At 31.8% G+C, this 23,113-nt stretch overlaps 2 protein-coding genes across 3 annotated transcripts; one reads left to right on the plus strand and one right to left on the minus strand.

The window, feature by feature from the left end:
• Positions 1–259: 259 nt before the first annotated feature.
• Positions 260–10,971, plus strand: LOC106079051 (magnesium-dependent phosphatase 1-like). Of its 2 annotated transcripts, none has more exons than XM_056036599.1 (7): positions 260–420; positions 3,945–4,056; positions 4,752–4,812; positions 5,799–5,909; positions 7,028–7,135; positions 8,120–8,205; positions 10,453–10,971. In XM_056036599.1, the coding sequence occupies exons 1-7, from the start codon at positions 418–420 to the stop codon at positions 10,557–10,559; spliced, it is 588 nt and encodes a 195-aa protein (XP_055892574.1). In that variant the 5' UTR covers positions 260–417; the 3' UTR covers positions 10,560–10,971. The 2 variants fall into 2 exon arrangements, with proteins under 2 accessions (XP_055892574.1, XP_055892573.1); XM_056036598.1 differs by lacking the exon at positions 10,453–10,971 and adding an exon at positions 9,082–9,376.
• Positions 10,972–12,341: 1,370 nt separating this feature from the next.
• On the minus strand, positions 12,342–23,103 carry LOC106079045 (probable tubulin polyglutamylase TTLL9). The gene is made up of 14 exons (XM_056036595.1): positions 22,914–23,103; positions 19,727–19,776; positions 18,942–19,028; positions 17,790–17,901; positions 17,237–17,322; positions 17,112–17,145; positions 16,853–16,987; positions 16,470–16,607; positions 16,241–16,328; positions 15,385–15,506; positions 15,039–15,172; positions 14,519–14,632; positions 14,018–14,142; positions 12,342–12,834 (listed from the first exon to the last, which is right to left on the minus strand). The coding sequence occupies exons 1-14, from the start codon at positions 22,932–22,934 to the stop codon at positions 12,761–12,763; spliced, it is 1,320 nt and encodes a 439-aa protein (XP_055892570.1). The 5' UTR covers positions 22,935–23,103; the 3' UTR covers positions 12,342–12,760.
• Positions 23,104–23,113: the final 10 nt, after the last annotated feature.

Genomic DNA, 23,113 nt, shown 5'->3' on the forward strand with positions numbered 1-23,113 from the left:
AACTACTTGATTTTTAGATGATAAACCGTACTCGCGTATTTTCGTGTCCATTTTTGAAGTAACGTCTGTATTATATAAGATAAGAAGATGCGTACTTGTAGGCAACTCTGTAATTAAAAATGTAAACACAAAACACAGATCTAGTTAGATCTACATAGAGCATATAACAATGTATTGTTCTTATAAAACTATGCAGAAAATTAACGTTGTTCAGATATAACGAAACAATAATCTTATGAATAAATATATCTAGGTCTATACATTACATTATACATAACATGGCGTTTATAACAAACGTTAGCTATAGACTAGTAGTCACTAAGTCTAGACTCTAAAAGCAGTTTTTTGGACGCCCTGACCCTGCCCTTAGTTATATATAAGTTATAATGACATTATGTACTTTTTGAAAAGCTTCTTATGGTATTTATTTAGATCTAGAATAATTTAGATAATCTAATTCTAGATCTAGAAATTCAAAGTAGAGAATCTTTTTTTTTTTTTTTTTAATTTAAATTAATTTTTTATCTTGTCTTATGACCACAGTGTGACAGACCTGTCTAGTCTAGATCTAATCTATCACTTCATACTTCATGTTAAATTATGTTTTGTAGTTTTATTTAGAATTAGACTAAGACTAGATATATAGATCTAGAATCTTTATCTAGATCTATATAATAATATAGATGATCTATCTAGTCTAGTACTAGATCTAGTCTAGATCAGTGATTCCCAAATAAAGTGGTCTATATAGACCCCCAGGGGTCTACGAAGACTTCCAAGGGGTCTATGAAAGTGAAAAAACAAATTGGGGGTCTATGAGATGTCCACGGGCGTCTACGATAATAGATTTCATTTAAGCAGGTCGTGACTTTAATTTTTACATCACATTAATATAATTCTTCACACTAATATATAATGTGTACATCACATTAATGTAATTTTTCACACTAATATATCATGTGTACCTTAGTTAATCCTTTAAATATTTATCCTGCTATCCAAATGAAAACTTGTTTTATTTATTTTCAAGACTTATTTCAATCACGTTCCTTTTGTCTACATGAAAGTAATGTTGAGCATAACGAAATGTCAACTGTATAGCGCTCTGATTAGTTTGTTCATGACTTCCTTATCAAACATGCCAATGGCCTTTTTTATGCCGATAGGAAACTAATTACACTGGAGGATCATCTGAGACAATGTCACTATGATAGAAAGATTTGAAAAACTTTCAAACACTCACAGATAAAGTTCAGAATAGACCCACAAAATATGTCTTCGACATCATATAGAGAAGATCATATGTGGTCGTCTTGCAATATCTGTTTACTTATACCAAAATAGGGAGTTAGTGGTTAAGCGCTTGGCATCCTAACCTGGGGTCCTGGGTCAAATCTCGGTGAATTTTGAATGTCTGGATTTTCAGGGCTCCCCTGAGTCCACCCAACTCTAATGGGTACCTGACTTAAGTTAGGAAAAGTAAAGGCTGTTGGTCATTGTGATGCACACATGACACCCTGCTCGTTAACCGTTGGCCAAAGAAACAGATAATCGTAATATCATCACAAGGTCTGAAAGAGGAACTTTTACTTTTTTATGACCAAATACGTAAAACACTAAAGGTAAAACATTTATTTTACCAGCCGTTGTAGTTGTAAAAAGTGTTTAACACAAAGCTACATCTGATATTAAAAGAATTGCTTTAAGCAACTCTACAGTTTAAAGACACGTCGGGGCATGAGTTATAAAATTAAAAGCTTATTATGTAATTATTTGCAAACGACATATCAGTTTGGGATCAGCATCGTCACAGGTTCTCACAGGATGTAGTGATGTGTGCTGCTAACTGCATTAGGGTCGCTGGCTCCTTATTTTTCCTCAGGGTTGATCCACAAAACCTTTCCCATATTTGAGTTGCAAGGCAGGAGAGTTTTTGAATTCAGTTTTACTTTTGCTAGGTGGGCAGCCAAAAATAATAAGTCATTCATGCTTACTGACTTCTCCTCTTCTCCTGGTAGTGATAACATCTTCGCAGACTCAGTACTTGAGCCACACATGAAAAATTAAGAAATACACGATAAACTGCTCTTTGAGAAAACTTTTACAATGATACTTAAGGCAAATTAATTAATTAATTAATATTGAATGTTTGAAGCACTACTTCATAGAGCAACAAATTCCTATTTGAAACATAACATCCGTGGGACCAACCTGCAAAACAACATTTCCAGTGTGTTTGGTGATTCCAGCAATACATATTAATTTTTATTTCAATTGGTTTAAAAAAAAGTCTCTATAACTTTGTATGTAGCTTTAAATTACTTTTTCACTTTTCAACTCACTACAGATAAAAATTAGTTTAACAAAAATGTTGATGAATTTGAAAAAAATGTGCAAATTAAACAGGGGGTCTACCGAAAAACCAGAAAACATGGCAAGGGGTCTACGAGGCAAAAAAGTTTGGGAACCACTGGTCTAGATTATAGATGATTAGATCTACAATAATCTACATCTAGTCTAGATTCTAGATCTAGGTCTATAATATAATAATATATGAGTTACAATTAGTATTAAATAGACTTAGTTAAAGTTAGCGTTAACCCTAACTAGGGCCTAAGATTCAAGATATAATACTTTATTCTTTAAGCAGAATATGACCTGCGAGCCAGGTTTACCAAACTTTACCCTATTTAGGCTTAGGCTATTTAAATGGTTCGCTCTTTAATAGTAATGTAATCGAGTCATAGAGATAAATCTAGATCTAGGTCTTTTTTATTTTTTGTGGTAGTACATTAATGATTAAAGATTAGATACACTACAGTCTCTGCCATGACCTAAGGAACATTTTTGCTAAGTTTTATCAAGATTGGTCAAATGGTGTTGATTTCTATGCGGGATATGCATACGCCTTACTTTGTGCTTTATCTATTAGATTATAGATCTAGTTTATAAATTCTAGATCTAGACAATATATATAATATATATATATAATCTATATATAAATATATATTCAATCCAATCCTATAAATAGTTAGTAATACTCTGGAAGCATAGATCTATATATGCTAGATATGTTGGAGTTTTGTCCTTATTTATCGGCTTTGATTCTAATTTTAAGATGTAGTTTCTTTTTGCTGTTTTGTTGCTGTGGCTAAAATTGATTAAACTGACATGACCAAAAAACTACCTTAAATGCTGGGATTATATAAAAAAGCCTGAGGACATACTCAGACTGATGATGTAAAAGTCATCTGTTTCTGTGGCCCTTGGAAAGGAGGGTTTCATGTGGCCAGAATAATGACCAACTGCATTTACTTTTCACCAACTAATGTTGGGTTAGAGATGGGTGGACTCAGAGGGGAAAGATCCCTAATTAAAAAATCCCAGGATTTGAATCCAAGACCCCTCAGAAAGCTTTACAGCTTAGCCACCCCACCTCCCAGATATGGGAGCTCTTCACCCCTTTTGTGTCCTGAAGCTTCCTCTGTTATCAGCCATTACTAGGTTGGGTCATACCATATTTTTGAGGTATTTTTTGCCAACTTCATATTTCTATTACGTGACTGTCAATTTCTCTGGATGAATTGCCAATGTGGGTTCCTTTTGAAAAAGTGTGGCAGTTTGTTTGGACTGTAAAATGGATCTTTCTTGAATTTCCTCTCTGGGCCTAAGAATATTGTTGCATTGAATGTTTGGTTCCCAGTATCCAGAATATAACCTGATGGGAACCAGTTTTGCTCCAGTAAATAGCCTATCTGCTTCTGCAGAACAGTCTATTCCACCGGGTACCTTGTTGAGACCACATGAGCTGTAATCCTCAGATTTTATAATTGTACAGTTATCTGGACCTTGATCAAAATTAATATAAGCTAGTAATAAAAAATTTACAAATAATTGTTGAATGTATGTGAAGATGTGTTTAAAAAGAACAATCTCTTCAACAGATTCTGATTTCATCTCTTGTACTGAAAAGTTCCTTTGTCAGAAGCTTAGGAAACTGTAAAACTTTTTCAAGTTTTGCAATGGTTGAACCAAAACTTATAGTTTTTGACCTTGGTAAATTTCTGCTTATTACATATATGGATATGTAGATTAGTTATTGTGTGTATGTGTATAAAAAGGAAATATAAAATGCTGCATTTATTGACAGTAATTTCTTTTATATGGTAAAATAGCTAGTTGAAAGGACATAATGAAAATAATGATATATATATTGACTTTGTCATTGGGCCTCTTATTTGAAAACTTATTATATTTTTCTATCAGTCATTCCTGCCTTGAGCAGATCTTCAGAATTATATTTTATTAGTTTATGAAACATTAAGCATGGGTACCCCTTTTCTATTTTTTTTCCCCAATTCTATTCTAAAATATATAATATACATCTAAAAATTTTACATAAATAATTTAAAAATTAACATAAAAAATATTTTATTTTTTAAATGTTTATACTGTGTAAACCTGATATTTTGAAATCACCTAAATTGAAATTCCACTTAATTTGATTCACTTCATTGTTAATTTTGTTTCTTCATTGTCCTTATTGAAAAAGTATCAATTAATATGGAGTTGGTTTACGACAGGTTCCAGTTAATACTTAGAACTTTGAAACTTTTCCTTGCCTAGCTAGTTATTGGTGTGATTAGTGAGTCCTTGACTAGTATGTGTCACCATACTATTTGTCATATTACATGATCAAACTTTCAAGAAAATGTGAATAAGAAATGACTGATTTCTTGCCTTGATTTCAGATTACACCCTCTGGCCTTTCTGGGTTGACACTCATGTAGATCCACCATTTCATAAAACAAGGTGAGGTGGTAATTTAGTCAACCTGTTTCATTTGAGACATGTAAGTCATGGTGTTATGTTCACATTATCTGTGGCCAACAAATAGCTAAATGGACTTTCTTTCCCCAAGAAATGTACTAAACCATTTATAGTTCGGTGGACTTGGGGACATCCTTTAAAAAGCCCTGTCTTGGTTGAGATATGAACTCAAAATCCTTGATTCTGCTTGTAGACCAAACTTTGTTTCTTGTCACAACGTAGACTTCCAATATAATTGTGGTCTAGTCATCTGCGCCACCAACACACACACACAAATTACTTATTGGCAAATCTATATAGATAAGTGCCACATTGTTGTAATGAATCAATTATTCTCTGCAAGTGTCAACACTCAAAACATCCATTGTCATATTATAATGATATAGTGTGTACCGGTAAGTCACAGAATATCTTAAGAAATTCATTTTATTTGGCAGTTCATGGTCTTCAGTATTTTTACTTAATATAACACCAAAACTAGCATGAAACAACTACAAAAATATTTGATAAGTTCTCAGAATTTCATAATTTCAATTTAAGAACACCATAATGACCACAAGCATGTACTTAAGCTAGAAATTAATGTTTAATTGTATTTGGTTCTTCTAATTAATACAGTATCATATATTTTATATAAATTACTTCTAGCCCGCATTGTACTCCAAAGAACGACCATTGTGTTCTTATTTACTTACTTGACAAATTTTGTGAAATGGAAAGGCTTCACTATGAACCTGTTTACTCTAGAGACTTTATCCATTGATTTGTCCTATGAAAACTATAAAACATCGTATATAAAATGGATTGTGCATTGTATTATGTGCATTATTATAGATGGTGAAGCCTAACTATAAAATCAGACCACTATAAGAGCTTAAAAATAAAATATCCCGCTTTACTATGAACTGTTATCTCATTTATTCATCACATTACAGTATATTTCTACTCAACCACCATTTATGTTTCAGCGATGGTAAAGTCTATGATGCTCACCAACAGCGTGTTAAGTATTATAAAGAGGTCCCTGATATCTTAAACCATCTCCATAAATCAGGCTTTCAGCTTGCCATAGCGTCCAGGTATGTTCTAATCATTAACACATGCATCTTTTTTTATGATTGGCTTCTAAATTCAAGTGCTCCCCTATAAATACAAGCAATGCAATCCTAGACTTTAAGGGCTAACTAGATTTTAGACACAGTCATATATGATCAAATATATGATCATAAGGCATTTCCCTACTTAAGAACATTTTTTATGATTGTATTATCTAAAGAAACATGTTCTTGAGAAGGCTAGTATGGACATTATATAGGGGCTTTTTATGGTCTGACAGTTATGCCTGGCAGTGTATGTATCTCATATGGGAGATGTATGCCAAAGCGAAGCAGGACGTTTTGGCGACGCCGTTTTGGCGCGAAGGTCGTTTTGGCGCGAAGGTCGTTTTGGCGCGAAATACATTCTGTACGTTTATTGTATTATTTCTTTTAAAAGAATTATTCATATCTATGTTTTGCATGAGTGTTTGTGTTAAGACATATTTTTTCACGAACTAAATTTAAATGTGTGTTTTTTTTTCACATCATTTTCTTTAATAAACATTTTGGCTTGTGTATGTGTGTTTATTAAGAGGCTCACTTTTATTTTCAAAAAATTTTTAAAAATATTACTTTAAAATTAAAAACAAAATGAAACGATGATAGACTAAAAATTGATGCAATTATTTGTTTACATTAACATTGGTTTATTTAATGACTGTAAGGTATCTCCAGCTATACATACCAAACACTTGCTAATAATAAGTAAAAATATAATACATGTACCATGTTTCTCAAAATACTTTAAGTTAAGTATACATAGACACCATGGTTATTTGCCTAAGTTGCTGGAATTCAAGGGTTCATTTAAAAAAAGCTACGTGCTTATTAAATTATCGTCAAATGATATCTCGCGCCAAAACGTCCCGTCGCCAAAACTGCGGCGCCAAAACATCACGTACCGTCTTTTTTTTTTTTTTTTTTTTTAGTGAACTGAAAGCTTGTCAATGGCTGTGTTCAGTTCCTTTACCAAGGGCATCTCTTCTAATTTGTTCAATATATATATTGTTTTTTGTTACTTAATGTAGCAACAAGTTATAAATACTTTTTTAATATATAAATCATCTTGCTAATACCTTAATTCATTTGTTTTTTGACAGAACAAGTGCAATAGCTGAAGCCAATGAATTAACCAAATTGTTCAACTGGGACCAGTATTTTCAGTACAGACAAATTTTTCCTGGCAGTAAAATAACACATTTCAAGAAGTGAGACCAGTTCAGATATGTTTGGTTTTGAATTGACTATGTTTCTAGATATATTTTCTACATTGGTTTATTGAAAAAAATAGTTGTATAAGTAATGTTTTAGTGTACTCTGTGACTTTGAAAAGAAAAGGATGAAACAAATCTACTTGAGCAAACACCAACATAGACATGTACAAAAACTAAATAGATTTCTTAGCCACTTTGTTTTTTTCTAGGATATTAATGATGGTTTCAGAAAATAGAACATTTAAAAAGTTAAGATTAAAAAAGAAAAGAAAATATCAAATAGTAAATAAAATAGAAGTTATGCCAATTATATGATCAGATAGAAGCATCATAATAAGATAATCATTAGCTATTCCTGTGGGTTTGTTTCAACTAATGATTACATTTTTACAAAGTCTATTATCAACTCACTTCGTCTGTATGTCTGTCTGGTAAAGAGTTTGTACACAATATTTCTCCGATACCCAATTTTAGAATAAGTTGAAATTTTTTACAATTATTTCTTGTACCTGACAAAACAAAAATTAATATAAAAAACAGTTAGCTAATTATCTAATAGTAATTAAAATTTTGTTTGATATTGGACAAGGGAAAGAAATCATACTTGACAGATGTGGTGGTATAATCTGAATTAGTCTCTTGAGGAGGCTTGAGCCCTGAGTGAGCACTGTATTCATTTAAAAAGTGATCATGGTAACATTCACCCAGATACACCTGTCCTATCCACCACACCCCTCCCCCTTCCTTTTCCCAACAGGTCCAGACAAGTGATAGGATGGAGAAAGCTAAAAGCATGAAATTGCACTAAACAAAAACAATTGGTAAAAATATTTCTAAGATATTTTTATTTTTAAAAGTGTAGATGTATTACAAATGTAATGACATGACTGATCCAAACTAATGGATACAATTACACTCAATATAAGCTTTGTTTTATTTGGTAAAGTATTTTGTATGTTTTTCTTGCTCATTCTGTAGGCTGCATTCTTTAAGTGGAGTTCCTTATGAAGAGATGCTCTTCTATGATGATGAGCATAGGAATATATTGGATGTTTCATCTTTAGGTAAGAAGGTCCTTTTTTTTTTGTCCTACTGTAAGCCCACATACTTGCCCCATTTTATTATGCAACTGATAACATAACCAACTCCCTGCTGAACAACCGAAGAAAACAGCACACTTTTTTTGTAAAAATGTTAAAAATGTTTTACATGTTTCGGATGTTCCTTCAAAGTTGAAGATAATTACTTCCTAGTCCAAACCTCCCGCAGGACGACGGGGGATGGGAGCGAGCAGGGTTTGAACCCTGGACCATTGATAAATCTGAACGACAGTCCAGCGCACAAACCGCACGACCAGGCAGCCATCCATTTTTCCTTGGCACAGTCTGCAAAAGAGCTCACAGCTCAGCAGCAATAAAGCTGGCTAGAAGAAGAAGAAATGCAACTGATCATTCTTTTCTTTTCTTATAAGAATAAATACAGTAGCGACAATCTCTATGCAATGATAAAAAAAAATATTGTTTTGAAATCTAGAGTATCTTTTTAAAACCAGGTGTGTTATCTTTTTAAAAAAAAATGTTAAGTAGGTTGAAAGAAGTTTTGATAAGCCATTGAGAAAAATGAGCATTGCTGGTGTAAATTAGAAACAAAAGTTGGTGGTGTGATGTATGGAAGACATTGTTAAGTCTGATCAAGGGGTGTTAATCAAGGGGTGTTAAAAACAAAATAGATGCATATACAAAACAAAGGATGCATGAATCAGGCTAGATGGGAACAGGAAATAGTAATGGTACTATAAAGTAATCTTTTTAGAGGAAGATTTATTTAAATGTAAGAAGAAAATGCTTTCTTTTTAGCCTTTGGAAGGGAAACTAGATGAGTTAGTAATTCTTTGTTCAACTCTTAGCATTTGCTATCCATGAACCCCCCCCCCCCTCTAGGTGTTCTCTGCGTGCTAGTTAATGATGGACTAAATATTAGTCAGCTCTACCGTGGCTTTGACGATTTTCAAGAACGAGCTGTGGCCAAATTGAAGAAGAAAAGGAAGCGCAGAAAGTCTAAACGCAGACCTTCAAGAAGACGTGATACATTAGAGGATGACTCCACATCTTCTTCCTCATCATTTAGTCAGTAGAAACTTGTCAAATGTTGTTCCATTTGAAAACTACCAAAAACATGTGAAGCTTTTTGAACTATCTAAAGGACATACCTTTGCAATAAAATTATGTAATACCATCTAACAAATGAGATCTTTTCTTTCATTGTCTTGAACATTTTTTGTTGAACTTCAAATGGTTTACACATTTGTTAGACTAAAAACTCTTTGTTCTAGTTATTTTGTCTTTTCTATTTATTTCTTTCTCTTCTGTTATGGTATTTATTGTTAATATCTTTTAAAAGAATTATATAAAACAACAATAAGAACAAACCTTCAGTATCAGTTGTGAAACAATGAACAAAGTGCACTATGTCACTTTAAAATCATAAGTTGTTGTCCTTCATTAGAAATGACAATTGACATTGGTATCAACATGATGGTGCCCCGCCTCATTTCAGTATTCCAGCACAACAAAGGCTTGATAGACATTTGCCATAGCAGTGTATTGGTTGTAAAGAATCAAAGGAACGGACACATCTCCAGACCTCAGGATATTGGACTTTTGGCTATGGAGCCATAATAAAGATCAAGTTTATGCAATCTATAACAATTAAATAACACTCAAAAAAACTTGAACCAATTTTATGTGAACTAATCAACCTCAATCAAGAAGACGTACGTAAATGTTATTTAAGCTTCAGGATGCCATCTCTGTCTGGAGCAACATGGTGAACAGTTGAACAGTTGCTATGAAGTTGTTTATTATTTACCATCACTTGTTCTTGCTGTTTTGTTGTGCAACACATTTAGTTTGTTGTTTTATAGTCATTACAGTTATTTTATTTTAGTTCTAGAGATGGAGACTTGTGCATTGCACTGTATATAATTATGTAATGCTCAATGTTCTTCAGTTTTCTTCACAAGTCTCTTTACTTCCTTTATTTGTATAGGGCCAAAATTATGTTGAAATATCTCATTTTAGGAAGATGTAGCAATTAGTTGTTTTTTTCTAAACCAAAGATCAAAGTAAAAATGGTATCACCATACTGTTTCACTACCTGAATGGAGAGAATATGTATATATGTATGTATGTATAAACTAGATTATAATAAAAAATATGCCTTTTCTTTTGTGATTATTGGTCTTAGCTTTCATTAACTGAGCTCTAAAATTATCTTTTATTAATTTTTCTTCTTGTTCTGTCTTGTCTCAGGTGTTACATGCATGTTGGTCCCTGATGGAATCAGCCAGAAGGCATTTCAGGAAGGGTTGGAACTTTTCAAAAATAGGAAAGCCAAGACAAAACAAAATAACAATTAAAATTAGTACTTTTTTTTTCTATCCCTATAGTTGTTCTTTTCTCCAACTGAAATGAACATATTTAGATGGAAAGTTATATGTACTGTACTGGTTAATTTATTTTAGAGTGTGATATGTAAATAGACATTTTTTTTTTACATTGAGCATGAAGTGTTTATAAATTAATTCCACCTGGAATGGCCTATTATATTATATAAAATTTAAGTTAAAAATAAAGGCATTTAGATGTTCTTTTTCCATATACTAGGACTAATTCACGCAAATGTTCCTTCTTCCATATTGCCATTAGAGCATGAAACAGGTTGCCTGAATCAGCCTGGAAGACAAGTGACTTAGGAAGTCCCTAATTAACTAGCATGACTAGATTAACACATCAATAGGCAGATGACACAATTATCTTTTTTTTTTTTTTTTAAAAGGAACATCTGTAATTTATAAGATAAGAAACGTTGAAGTAATTCTAAATTGATATATTAATGTTGAGTGTACAACTTTGAGGCTCTCAAATGCTCCTAGTGTTCCAATGCAGATGCCTATCATGAATTCTGGTGGCTATTTGTAGTTTGGACAGCAGGCCAAGAAAATATGATTTATGTGACATTTGCCAATCATTTAGAATATATTTTAAAACTACATTTGAAGATGTGCTGGCTTGATTGATGAAATGTAAGTCTTCTGAATCAAGAAGAGTTTGAACCTAAGTTCTTTTGGGTGTTAGGCATATAAGTAGCATATAAGTTGCAAGAAGTAAAAGTGGTTGTTGTGCTGGCCACATGATTTCTTTGTTCTATTTTGTCCATAAAAATGGTTAAGATATCATGAATAACTTGTTAAACTACACACTGCTAGGCAAAAATTCAACTAGATGCCAATTCATTATAGACTATTTGAAAGAACATGTGTAAAACTGTTAGGGACTTTCAGTCTCTGTGCTGTTTAACACAGGAGTTAAAGTAACACATGCATACAAAAAAAGTTGTGTATACAATTCAAGATAGTTCCTTCAATTCAACAATTTTAATGTTTAATTTTTATGCTGTGTTATTTTATTTTAATTATTTATACTATATATCAGTGATTTATGATATTTAAAATACTAGATTAAGACAGATCTTCAATGGAAATTTGTCTATAAGATCTCCTCCGTTATTTATTTGATCATGATACCTCATTGGGTTCTAAAGCACAATAAATATTCCTGTGGAAGTTTATATCTTGTGACTTAAGTGAGATATTATTGACGTGAACACATACACTAAGGTAACAAAAATAATAAAACTTATTAACAAATAAAATATTGTTTATTTACTGGTTTTTGTTTTGTTTATTATTTTTAGCTTTTTGTAGGTTGCAGATGATTTGTAATTATTTTTTTTTTTCAGACAAATTCCATTCATTTTAAAGTCTGACACACACTTGAACTTATGTTGGCTTTTTGTTTTTTTGTAAGAATGATACACACAATAGAATAAAAGATGTCAATGTTACCAAAAGTTGTTAATACTTTTTTCATTGTTACTAAAATAAATTGACAGGCTGCATATTTAAATCTTCATTTCAACCATTTTTATCCCAAATTGTTTTTGTTTCCTTTCAATTATCATTTGAATTAAAATAAAAGGTGTAACATTCATTCTTGTGATTCACAGCATACAAAGTATCACAGTCATGAGTTATTCAGCTGCTTAATATCAAACGTATGCCCTCCCCTCTCTTCCCCTGAACAGTAAATCCTTGGAGTTTACTACTTAAGAATTTAAACAAATCTGAAAAACAATATCAGATGTTTCTCCACTGTATTAGTTGCAATACCATATAACAAACATTGTTATGACATTAAATTAGTTACAATATGAAATAACAAACATTGTTATGACACTATAATCTTGTGGGTTTATGATGTCTCACAAGAGAAATGGTTCTTTCCAAGGTAGTTGCTAATTCTTTCATAAAACATTTCATGTACACATTCCCAGCATCAAATTATGATATGAGCTTTATATATATATAACTAATCACAAACAACTTAATACAATGTTTTAGAAAATACATACAGGACTTAATTTGTTTCTATAATACTACCAGATGACAATAATTTGTATTCCAAAAGTGGAATGTAGTTAAAAGATTTACCCTGAGAGACTTCAACGACATAAAAACAACAACTTGAAATGACATCAATTTTATTTAGTTTCCCATCCTTATGAACTATTTTTAAAGGCTTCAGCTAATGCATATGTTTCTCTCAGTTGAGATTTCCTTTGATTGTCGCAACCTGAGCAAAGAACAAATTGAATCAGTTATAAACTTTTACTCACTTGCAATGTTGGCATAAAAAGTTCTGCAAAGTGAACTACTCAGTGTTAAATCATTTTAAGAAGCCAATGTATAAAAGACACTGACTCATCACAAGAACTTCCATGTCTTTGCCAACAGTTTAGGTTAAACTTTTCTTGCCAAAGCCAAGGCGGTAGGGAGTCTTGGGGCACTTGAGATCCCCTGACCAGGCCTAGGTATTATAGAAAAGTGCATACTTCCCATGGTTCTGGACAAACTTTGACTCCTCCCCTACTGTAGGGAGGGAGAAGAAACAATGTCTCGTTCTTTTTTCCCCAGACTTGCTGATCTCTAGTTTGACAGGTCTGGGAAACCACTACTTCTTGTACTGTATGGTAACATACTTGCACTACGCACAACAGCAGGGTTTCTGTCCAGGGCTTTTGTAAGACAGGATTTGAGCTTCTCAAGCCCAGGCTCAATTGGGAGTTGGATGATGAAGATGCAAAAGCCAAGGGTCTATTATCTCACTTAAAGATTGGCCAGTGAGATGACACATTTGTATTTTATTACACTAAATTTCAAAATATTAATTAATATTGTTTGATAATTGAGCTAAAAATAATATTGTTGGTGTGCTTTAAATAAGTTGGATCTTTGCATTGGAGTTTTCTTTCATCAGAAAAAAAGACATTTCTTTGCAAGAACCAAAACCCTGAGTTCATTGTTGCCCTCAACATAAGTTATTGCATTGATAAAGGTAAAGGTTATTAGTATTTAGTTTGCAAATTGAAACATCTCATAAATTCGCATGTTTTCAGAGAAATGACTTTAATGCAGTTATATTTATTGTTTGTAATCTAAAAAATTGTTTCAATCTCCTATATCATTTATAACCAAAGGACAGCATTTGGTTTAAAAAACTTATCAGTTGGTCTACAGTTGAAACTCTACTTGTCATGAAGGAGATTAGGTTAAGAACAAATGAAACTTCTTTTTTTTTTAGTTTTGTTTTATGTTTCAGATGTTCCTTTAGATTTGAAGATTATTACTTACTAGTCCAAACCTCTTGCAAAACAGATTTTAAACCCAAGACCATTGTGCAACAGTCCAGAGCACATACCACATGACTATGCAGCCATCAAGGAGTATCTGAAACTTAAATTAGTCTAAGCTCTCACCTAAGAAAGAATTTGGTGTTAATATTGAAGGCAGTCCAGCGTCTTGTTCCATGGCATCAATAAAAACTGGACCGTCGTCCCATAGCAGATCCCAGCCTCCTATTCTTTTTTCTTTTCCTGTCAACCTAATTGATATTCAATAAACTAAACAATTATGCTGCATGCTTGTCTGAATACTTTATGGTTTGGTGATTTTTGTTTAGAGTAAACAGAGCTCCTCACGCCCTCTTGCTTAGTCTAAAAATGGTCATGAACTAATTAATTGTTATGAAGTATTTTGGTTCCTTCCAGGAGTTGGAAAGAGGATTTGTGTTTGGCTTTTGTGACACATTGTTTTCTTAAATTTCAGAAACTCATCTAAGTTAACTCTTTTTTTCAACCCTACATTTGGGGATGTCATTTGTGTGTAACATAAAACTAAGCTTGAAATATATTTTATTACTTTCCTCAGTAACCCATACACACACTCAGGCATGCACACAAATTGGAGATATTCATTACCTATTTTCAAGGTCAAGAACATTCAAGACATCGTGGAGTAAACCAAATTTGAGCTCATAATCTTCCTGACCACTAGCTGTGAGTGATGGTGATGCATTGATTTCTATAAGCCAACTAAAAATACAATAGTACAACATTGAAGAATTCAATGCAGAGCATGAAAAGGAAGCATCATTGGCTTGGGCTATACATAAAAAGTTTGTAAATATTTTATAACTTACATAAAAATAAATTAATTATCGAGCTGTTAACTTCAATATTATTTCCAAACCAAAAATACAAAATTTTATATGTAAATCAAACTACCATGTATTTAGATCCTGGAAGAACAAGAGAACTTAATGACATCAGATAATTCACACAATCTTCCACTAACATTAGATTTCATTTTCATATTTATCTTTGGTCTGGCTTTTAAGCAGATTCAATTCTTCCCTCCACTTTTAACATGACATATTTGAGTTGAAACCTGATTATCGTGACCAAACATTAAGACTTGTATGCTGAGTCAAAAACTTACGGCTTAAGAGAGCTGTCTAGTAGTATGTCGTATCCATACATTTCAAAGCAATGCTTATCGTTAATAATAATTTTCTGAACACTCTGTAAGCTCTTGATTATAATATTGTCTATGGCAGTGAACATTTGTCTCACCTAGGAAGAGAAATTCAATGTAATACAATATCTCCCAATATGAAATGTATGAAACTCAATATTAAAGAATCTTAAAATCGAAACATGCAGCAATAAGGCAAATAGTATGTTAACTTTTCAAGTAGATTTAACTTTTTTTTTTGGCTTTGCAAACAAACTTGGGGATTTTTATTGGTTGATAATAGAATAGGATCTAGAGTTACAATACTTACTGTATCAATACCATGTCTTGCAACCAAATATTTCCTAAGTTGTTGAGCAGACCACTTGCAACCTTTCTCTGGATCATAATCAGGTGATGTCTTCTGCACAGCAACATTGGTTAAGTGGATATCTGGATTTGATAGGAATATGTTTTTCTGTCAACTACTAGTTTGTTTTCTTACACATTTTCTTTTGATTGACAACCATCATGAAGTAGCCTACTAATGTGCTTGGCTACTTTCAAGGTTGTATTTTGGGCTATCATAATTAATAATAATATGTTTTGAGTTGTTTCATTCCATTCAAAAGGGAGAAGGGCTGAGACCAATGGTTATAGAAGGCCTGAACACTGACCTGTGATGAGGCAACAAGCTATTGTGATGTCACAGGTCAGCATTGAGGCCAACTATAACGATTGGTCTTAGATGGGCTAGTTTCATCTTCACTTGCCTTTTTTGACCTTATTAACAATTAAATCAAATCATTAACACAGAAAGTTAGTCTAGTGGGCTAATTAACTTTCCCTGTTTTTTTTCCCAAACCTTATCCTTTTATGGTTGAGAGAATAAAAGATAAATAAACTGTGTTAATTCTTGACCCCTGTCAGATATTTAAATAGCTAAGGGCACTTGATTAATACTTTTCTCACAGCTACCCTACATCTGACATCTGTTTATGTTGGATATTGCAATACACTTTTAAACTCTTAACTCTTAAAGGAATATCTCTCACCGATCTGTGTTTCACAAGAAGGCATTATTAAATTATTTCCTCTGATTGAAAGAGAAAGAAAGTGTATTTGGCCTAAAGATAACCTTAGCAGTCCCCTGCCACAGTTATGAGTCAACAACATTTAAAAGATACAAGTGTCTTCCAGAGAATCCAAAGAAAATCGAGTGTTTGAAAATCTTGCAAAGCCTCCTCTGTAGAGCCATACTTTTAAGGGGTTAAACTGAAGAAACAAAATGGTGCAAATCTTGTTAAAGCATTACAAATAACAGAAACCAAAGATATTAACAACATATCAATAAAGTATTTACTTTAAATAAAGAGTAGTTAGTTGTTCTTGTACAAGAATTTCAAAAAAACTTACTGATATTACTAAAACATAAATACGCATATCAAATTTGCGACCACCAATAAGGTAAGGATCATCAATGTATCTTTGGACAACATAGGTTTCAGGAATATCTTTTGGTATGTTGGGATCTGGCAATGGTTGGTATTCTCCCTTCAAATATAAAACATTTATAAATGATTATTAAAAAAAAACTTTAAAAAAAAAACATAACTCAGTAAGAACTTTCTAATAAAGTAATTATCTAAGAAAACAAAAAATTGTAGCCAAGTGCCAAAAATATTATATATTAAAAGCTATTAACTTTTTATTTGATGTTTCATTAATCAAATAAATATTGTTGCAATTTTAAAATCGCCCTAGTATAAATAATTATTTGTAATGTCTAATAAAATTACCTTTTTCCAGTCAGTAATATCTTTGAGCTTTCGGAACAGAAATATTCCTTTCCCTTGAGACTTAGCAGCAGGCTTCATAATCCAAATCATGCCAGGGTTTCTTTTGAATTCCTCCACAAAAATGTGATATTCTGACTAAGAAAAAATATTAAAATCTGTATTTTTAAACACAATCTTGGAAATCTATAGATAATAATTTTTTTTAATAATAAAAAGATGATAATTAAATTAAAATGTGGAAAGCATACAGAAAACTTACTGGAAGTTCAAATGTTGAAGGAAAAAAATCCCAACTGAAAAAAAAAGAAAGAAAATGAAACTATAACTTTTCATTTTGAAAATATGTTATAAAGTTTTAACTTATTAAAACGTAAATATACTTACGACTGTGCTTCTAATTTCCCAAATTCTTTATCTGTTTGTTTACGAAATCTCTTTAGGTTCTTAACCATCAAATTTTTGCGAGTTAGCTGAAAAATATAAGGTATAAAGATGATTCCCAAATACAATTTGAAAGATTTAATTAAAGTTAACACAGCATAATCACTATTACTAAGGCGCTATAAATGTAATTAGTAATATAATTTTTGATATAAATTTTCGAAGTTGAAATGATACCATGGGGATTGTTCAATAATGTCAGATTCACAAAAGTGACTTTGTCATTTAATTCTTATTTTCAAATTATTTAATGGTTAATGCTAAATTTTTATTTTTAAACCATTAGATGAGACATTCATTTGTTGAGATAATAAAAATAGTCCAGGTTAAGTTTATTAATATAGTTTACCAATCACAATCAACCAATCACTTTTACTCCAGTCAGGCAACCATTGGCTGAGAGCTTTTAACATTCAGGCAGCCATGGAGACTAAACCTCTCTACAAAAATATAAAGTTGATGAGAAATAATAACTCTCTTTAACTTGAATGGATACCTCATAGTGATTTCTAAAATGAAGAATTTTTTGATGTTCTTGAAGAAACATAGTATCATAGTTTGCATGAAGCCACTCTCTATCACACCAATAGAAATCCCAATCACCATCTCTAAAGTGAACAAACAAATATTAATTATATTGCGACATGTTCTTTTAAAAACAATTTTTACACATGTTCAAAGTACAAGAAAAAATAAGTGTTCTTTCATCATTGAAAGTTCAAACTCTGCCTACTTTCTTATGTTCTCAAAATTTTATAATGCCACCATTTAGAATTAAGCTAGAAGAGACTTTCAACAACTCTGAAACTAAATCCAAGTCTTCTACTGCCCAATCATGTAGTCTATGCTGAATCTTCATCACAATGGTCATAAGTTAGAACTCTCCCTGGTCCCACCCTTGAACCATGCAAAAGGTCTGGGCTATGATGAAATAATCGTTAGTTCTGAAGGAATGTTAAAAAAAAACACACACATACACAAAAACCCTAGCATTTCATCTGTTCAATTTTTTTTTCTTATTAGTCATCATGTGCTTAAATTTTCATGTAGACAAATAAAATGTCATAGTGGACAATACATGAGGCAGGTGACAACACAGTCATACAAAAGATCAAATAAGATGTCACATAGATGCATCTTTATTTCAAATTCAGGAATTTTAATCCATAGGTTTCAAAGTTTGATGCATTTTTTACACAAAAGATAGACCAAGTAAAATATTGCAAGAATGGATGTTTATTTAAAATTTAGCATTAGGGTTAGATCTAGATCACTATGATTTGTAGACCTCACAGCACCAGAGTTTGACACTACTTATCAGTTACTGTACAAACAAACATAATAAAGATATGCATAATTATATAGACAGACCCCATTTTCTCCACATTTCCATGCATGTCGAATGTATAATCATATGATCAAGTAGGCCTACATATAGACTTCAATATGTATTTCGGTTTGACTATGTTTTCATCATGCTATCATATTATCTAAGCTATTTTTTTACTATTTGAACACTTATGTTTTGTTTGCGCTATGTTATATCTATCTTTGTTTCCAAGAAACTTTATCAAATGAATTATTCTATGCATACTATTAATTTCCATTAAATGATTCAACTAATAATCAACTGGTACAGTTTACTTGCCCTTGTACTTCTTGCCAGCCAACTCGAGATCGTAAAACATCTAGGATGGTATTTTGGAAAAAACATTTGAATCTAATTTCTCTGTCACTAGAACAATTAGAAAAAAAATAAAATAAATGAAACACATGAACAACTGCTATTTAATACAAACTTACAAAGAGATATTATATAGTAAGTTATATCATTAATTACCTAATATATCTATTAGCCAACTCATCCTATATGTAAAGCTAGTATTCGGAAATAAATTATATATTAGGACCTTCTATAATATTCTACATAAATAAAAGTCTTAAATCTCTTGGTCTCTCAAAAAATATCTAAAAAACGCTTGAGTTTGACTTAGTTACTCCACAATATTTAACTACCAACCACCATCATACACTTTATGTTTCAAAATCTTATGTGAAGATAATCTTAATGTGTTAATATGAATGATAAAAAAAGACTACTCTATTTGAACTACAGACTCCAAGAAAAATTTGTTTAAAATGAGATAGGAATGATAAGGTCTTCATTTACTTTATCAATCAAATTATATTCTTCTATAGTGTTTTAGAACAGCTATTCTATCACTGCTTTTAATTATGTTTATTTCTTTTAGATACTGTATGTGTTTATCAAGTGAAACTAGGACATCTACTTCTAGGTTTAAAAAATGATCTTATATTCTTATATTACTGTATATGTTTATCTGGCCTTCACTTCAAAACTAGGGCTTCTACTTCTAGGTTTTAAAAATGATCTTATATGAAAACATAATTCTTTGAAATACAATAAATGACCTGATGATGCCTTTAGCAGCCCTTTGCCTTCCATATGTCATAGTTGACACCTGTAAATAAAACAAAAACTCATATGATTTAAATATATGTTTGTGATGCAAAAAAATAAAATAAAGGACACAATATGGCTATAAAATTTATGTAGGCCCTATTACATATATTTTAATTAAATGTCAAATTTAACAGTGTAACTTTGATATACAAACCCTTAAGGAAATTCTTCTTACAATTGTGCATTACACATAACAAAACATAACAACAACAACAAACCAAGTGTCCATTCATAACAATGTTTCACTAATACAACCATGATCATCTTTTAGAACAACCATAACAGGGTATATTAAGCATAGTTTCTTTTTTATGACAGGGGTTTTATTCTTAGGAACAGAAAAAAAAAAAGTGATTCAGCAAAAAGACTACTGGCAGCAACTTGGTGAAAAAAAAGACAAGGACTTTTACATAGTATGCCTAAATATTATTTTCTACATTTCACACTATATGAAAGGTGAAATGAAGTCAATCAATAAAAACATCTAGGCTTATGCTAAAAACTACAATTAGTTTAGCTAGAAAAAAATTTGAAAAGAAGAATAGCATGAGTTGGCCTCCTTCAATTAAAGAACAACTATGGTTCTTCACGTCACAAGAACACTTTTTCATGTGACTCAATAGAGACATTCCTGTCTACAGTCTCCATATAACACACATAAAGGTGGCAGTTGCTTTAGTGGTAGAGGAGCCATCCATTTTTTGTTTGGCATGCTTTTCTTCCAGAACTGAGGTCAATGCATTTTCACTGTCTGTAGCCATCTCTCTCCATATAGTGTGGTCTAAGGCTATATCTTCCCAGTAGTTAACATCAATGTCCAGTGCTCTGAGGTCCTGTCTGATTACATCCAAATATAAGAGATGGGGATGATTATTTTTTGTGTGCCTGTTATAAAGGATGATATTTGGGATATGAGTGTCATGCATCTCAATGTTTCTCACTCTTTCTTGCCATGTGATTCTTCGAAGGCAGTGCAAGTGAAATTTAATTTTTGCTCTTGCTTTGCCTAAGTAGTTCATGACTAGCTACCATACAGTAGGTGTGCTTAAATCAGATGCCTTGTGTAGATCTCCATTTTGGTCATTGTATTGAGCTTCTGGTTTTCCCAAACTCTTGGTCTGAGTCTAACAAAAGTAAATCCAGATGTGACTTCTAGCTTGTTTTCATTGATGAGAATAGAGCATTGGTTCTCAAACTGAGGTCTGCAGACCCTGAGACAACTGAAGGGGTCAGCAGAAACAAAAAAAAATGTAAACAAATAAAAGAACTTTGCTAAATCCATGTTATCAGATTGGATAGTTTAAATAATAATCAACTCCCCCCTCACAACTGTTTTAGCTGTTGATTACATACTATTATATGTCAACCTAAATTAAAGATTTGAAGACATTTTTTACTTGAATATTCCTGACTGGGTGTTGAACTCTGTTGCGCATGGAAATACTCTGAGTATCACAGATGAACCCAATCTAATACAGGAGCAGCTTATTAAAATATCCAAAAAAGAAGGAACTTAAAACAATGTTTGAACAAGGATACCACAAATTCTTGTTACAAAAACATATTCCAATTTTATAGCCTGCATTACAGTTCATTGTACAGAAATTTTTGACTGCTTTCCCATCTTCTTATTTGTTGGACGTGGATTGAGTGCTAAAATGAGCCTCATCATAAATAAAAGAAACTGACTAGAAGCTTTTACTCATAGAGATTTTGTTTCTTACAAACATTAAGCTGGGCATAAATAGGCATATTATGATAAAATGTCATCAAATAATTGAAGTCATTAATTTTTTACAAAGCTTATATCAACTCACTCTGTCTGTCTGGTATAACGTTTGTACATGTCATTTCTCCAACACCCAATCTAGGATGAAGCTTAAAAAATTAACCAACTAGTTAATCAACTATTGGTAATAAATTATTTTGTTTGCATTCTTGATCAATGGAAAGAAACTGTAATAGACTAAGTGGTGGTATAAGCTGAATTAATCCCCTTTATAGTCTGAGTCTTAATGAACACAAACCTGAAAAATAGGACGAAACTATAGAAACAATATATACAATACAACCTTCCATGTTCATAAGCTCTCCACTTGCAGAGTTGAGAAGCCTGAGAAGGCTTGAGTTTGAATTCAGGTCATTTTCCCTTTTTTATTTTTTTTTAATAAATGCTTTTTTATTGTTAGTCAAAAGAGTTGGTTGTTAGTTTTTAAATTATTATTTTTTCTTGTTTACAATTTTAAACAAAATTATAATCTCAATAAACACTCCTTCAACAAATTTTGTTTTTGCATTTGGGGGGGCTAAAGACATTCTAATCTTCTTTATTGAAGCTTTGATTTTGATGATAGGTCTGTACAATCAATTTTTTTAGTTTTCTTTTTAAATAAACTGTTAAATTATTTAGATCTATTTAATATGTAACAATTAAATCTGAGTAAAAAAACTTATCTTATCTTATATAACACAGACATTACTTCAAAAAAGAAGATAATTACATCCTATGCGTAATGCATTTAGTGATGCATATTAATCGATGACCTAAATTCTGCTAAGTCACTGGTTTTCCTGGCTAGCTCAGGCAACCCATTCCATGCTCTTATAGCACTAGGGAAGAAGGAGAATTTGAACAAATTTGTCCTAGCATATGGAATGAGGAATGTGCCCTTATCCTTGTGTCTTTCTGAGTATTTTATTAGATTTTGTATTCGAAGATTATGGTACAGAGTTTTATGTATTATTGCTAATTGTCTTCTATCCTGAAGGCTTTCTAAATTTTGGGATTTTACAAAATGTGTTACTCTAGTCAAATGTGAATATTCGTTTGTTATGAATCTCACTGCTCATTTTTGTGTCTGTTCCAGTTTCTTAATGCTTTCTTAAGTTGTCATCACTGTATTTATTACCTATAGATCTATATATATACGCATTAAATATACGATATTCTAGATCTAAAGTTAATGTAATAAAAAGTCGGGTGATGCCTGATCATCTGATAACTCATAACCCATGCCTCATCATCATCATGATCATCCATCATCATGATCATGCCATGCCCATGGTTCCCGACATTCAAACTCAAAAAGTCTGTGAAATGAAATATATAAAGATCTTAATAATGGCATAACATACCTTTCCTTTAGATGCAGCCATAATGTGTTCATATCTTGTCTTTTTTTTTTTCGTAATTATTCTGTACGAAATCTAGATCTAATATTCCGCACAGTTATTCAACTTCTCAAGTACTGTTTTGGAAAGCGTCGTTGACGATATTCAAAGCTCTTTAATGTTTGTAAACAAAAAAAGAGAAACATTTTTTTAGATAGAAGAGT

This window comes from Biomphalaria glabrata, chromosome 7 (genome assembly GCF_947242115.1).
Source record: "Biomphalaria glabrata chromosome 7, xgBioGlab47.1, whole genome shotgun sequence".
NCBI classification, from domain to species: domain Eukaryota; kingdom Metazoa; phylum Mollusca; class Gastropoda; family Planorbidae; genus Biomphalaria; species Biomphalaria glabrata.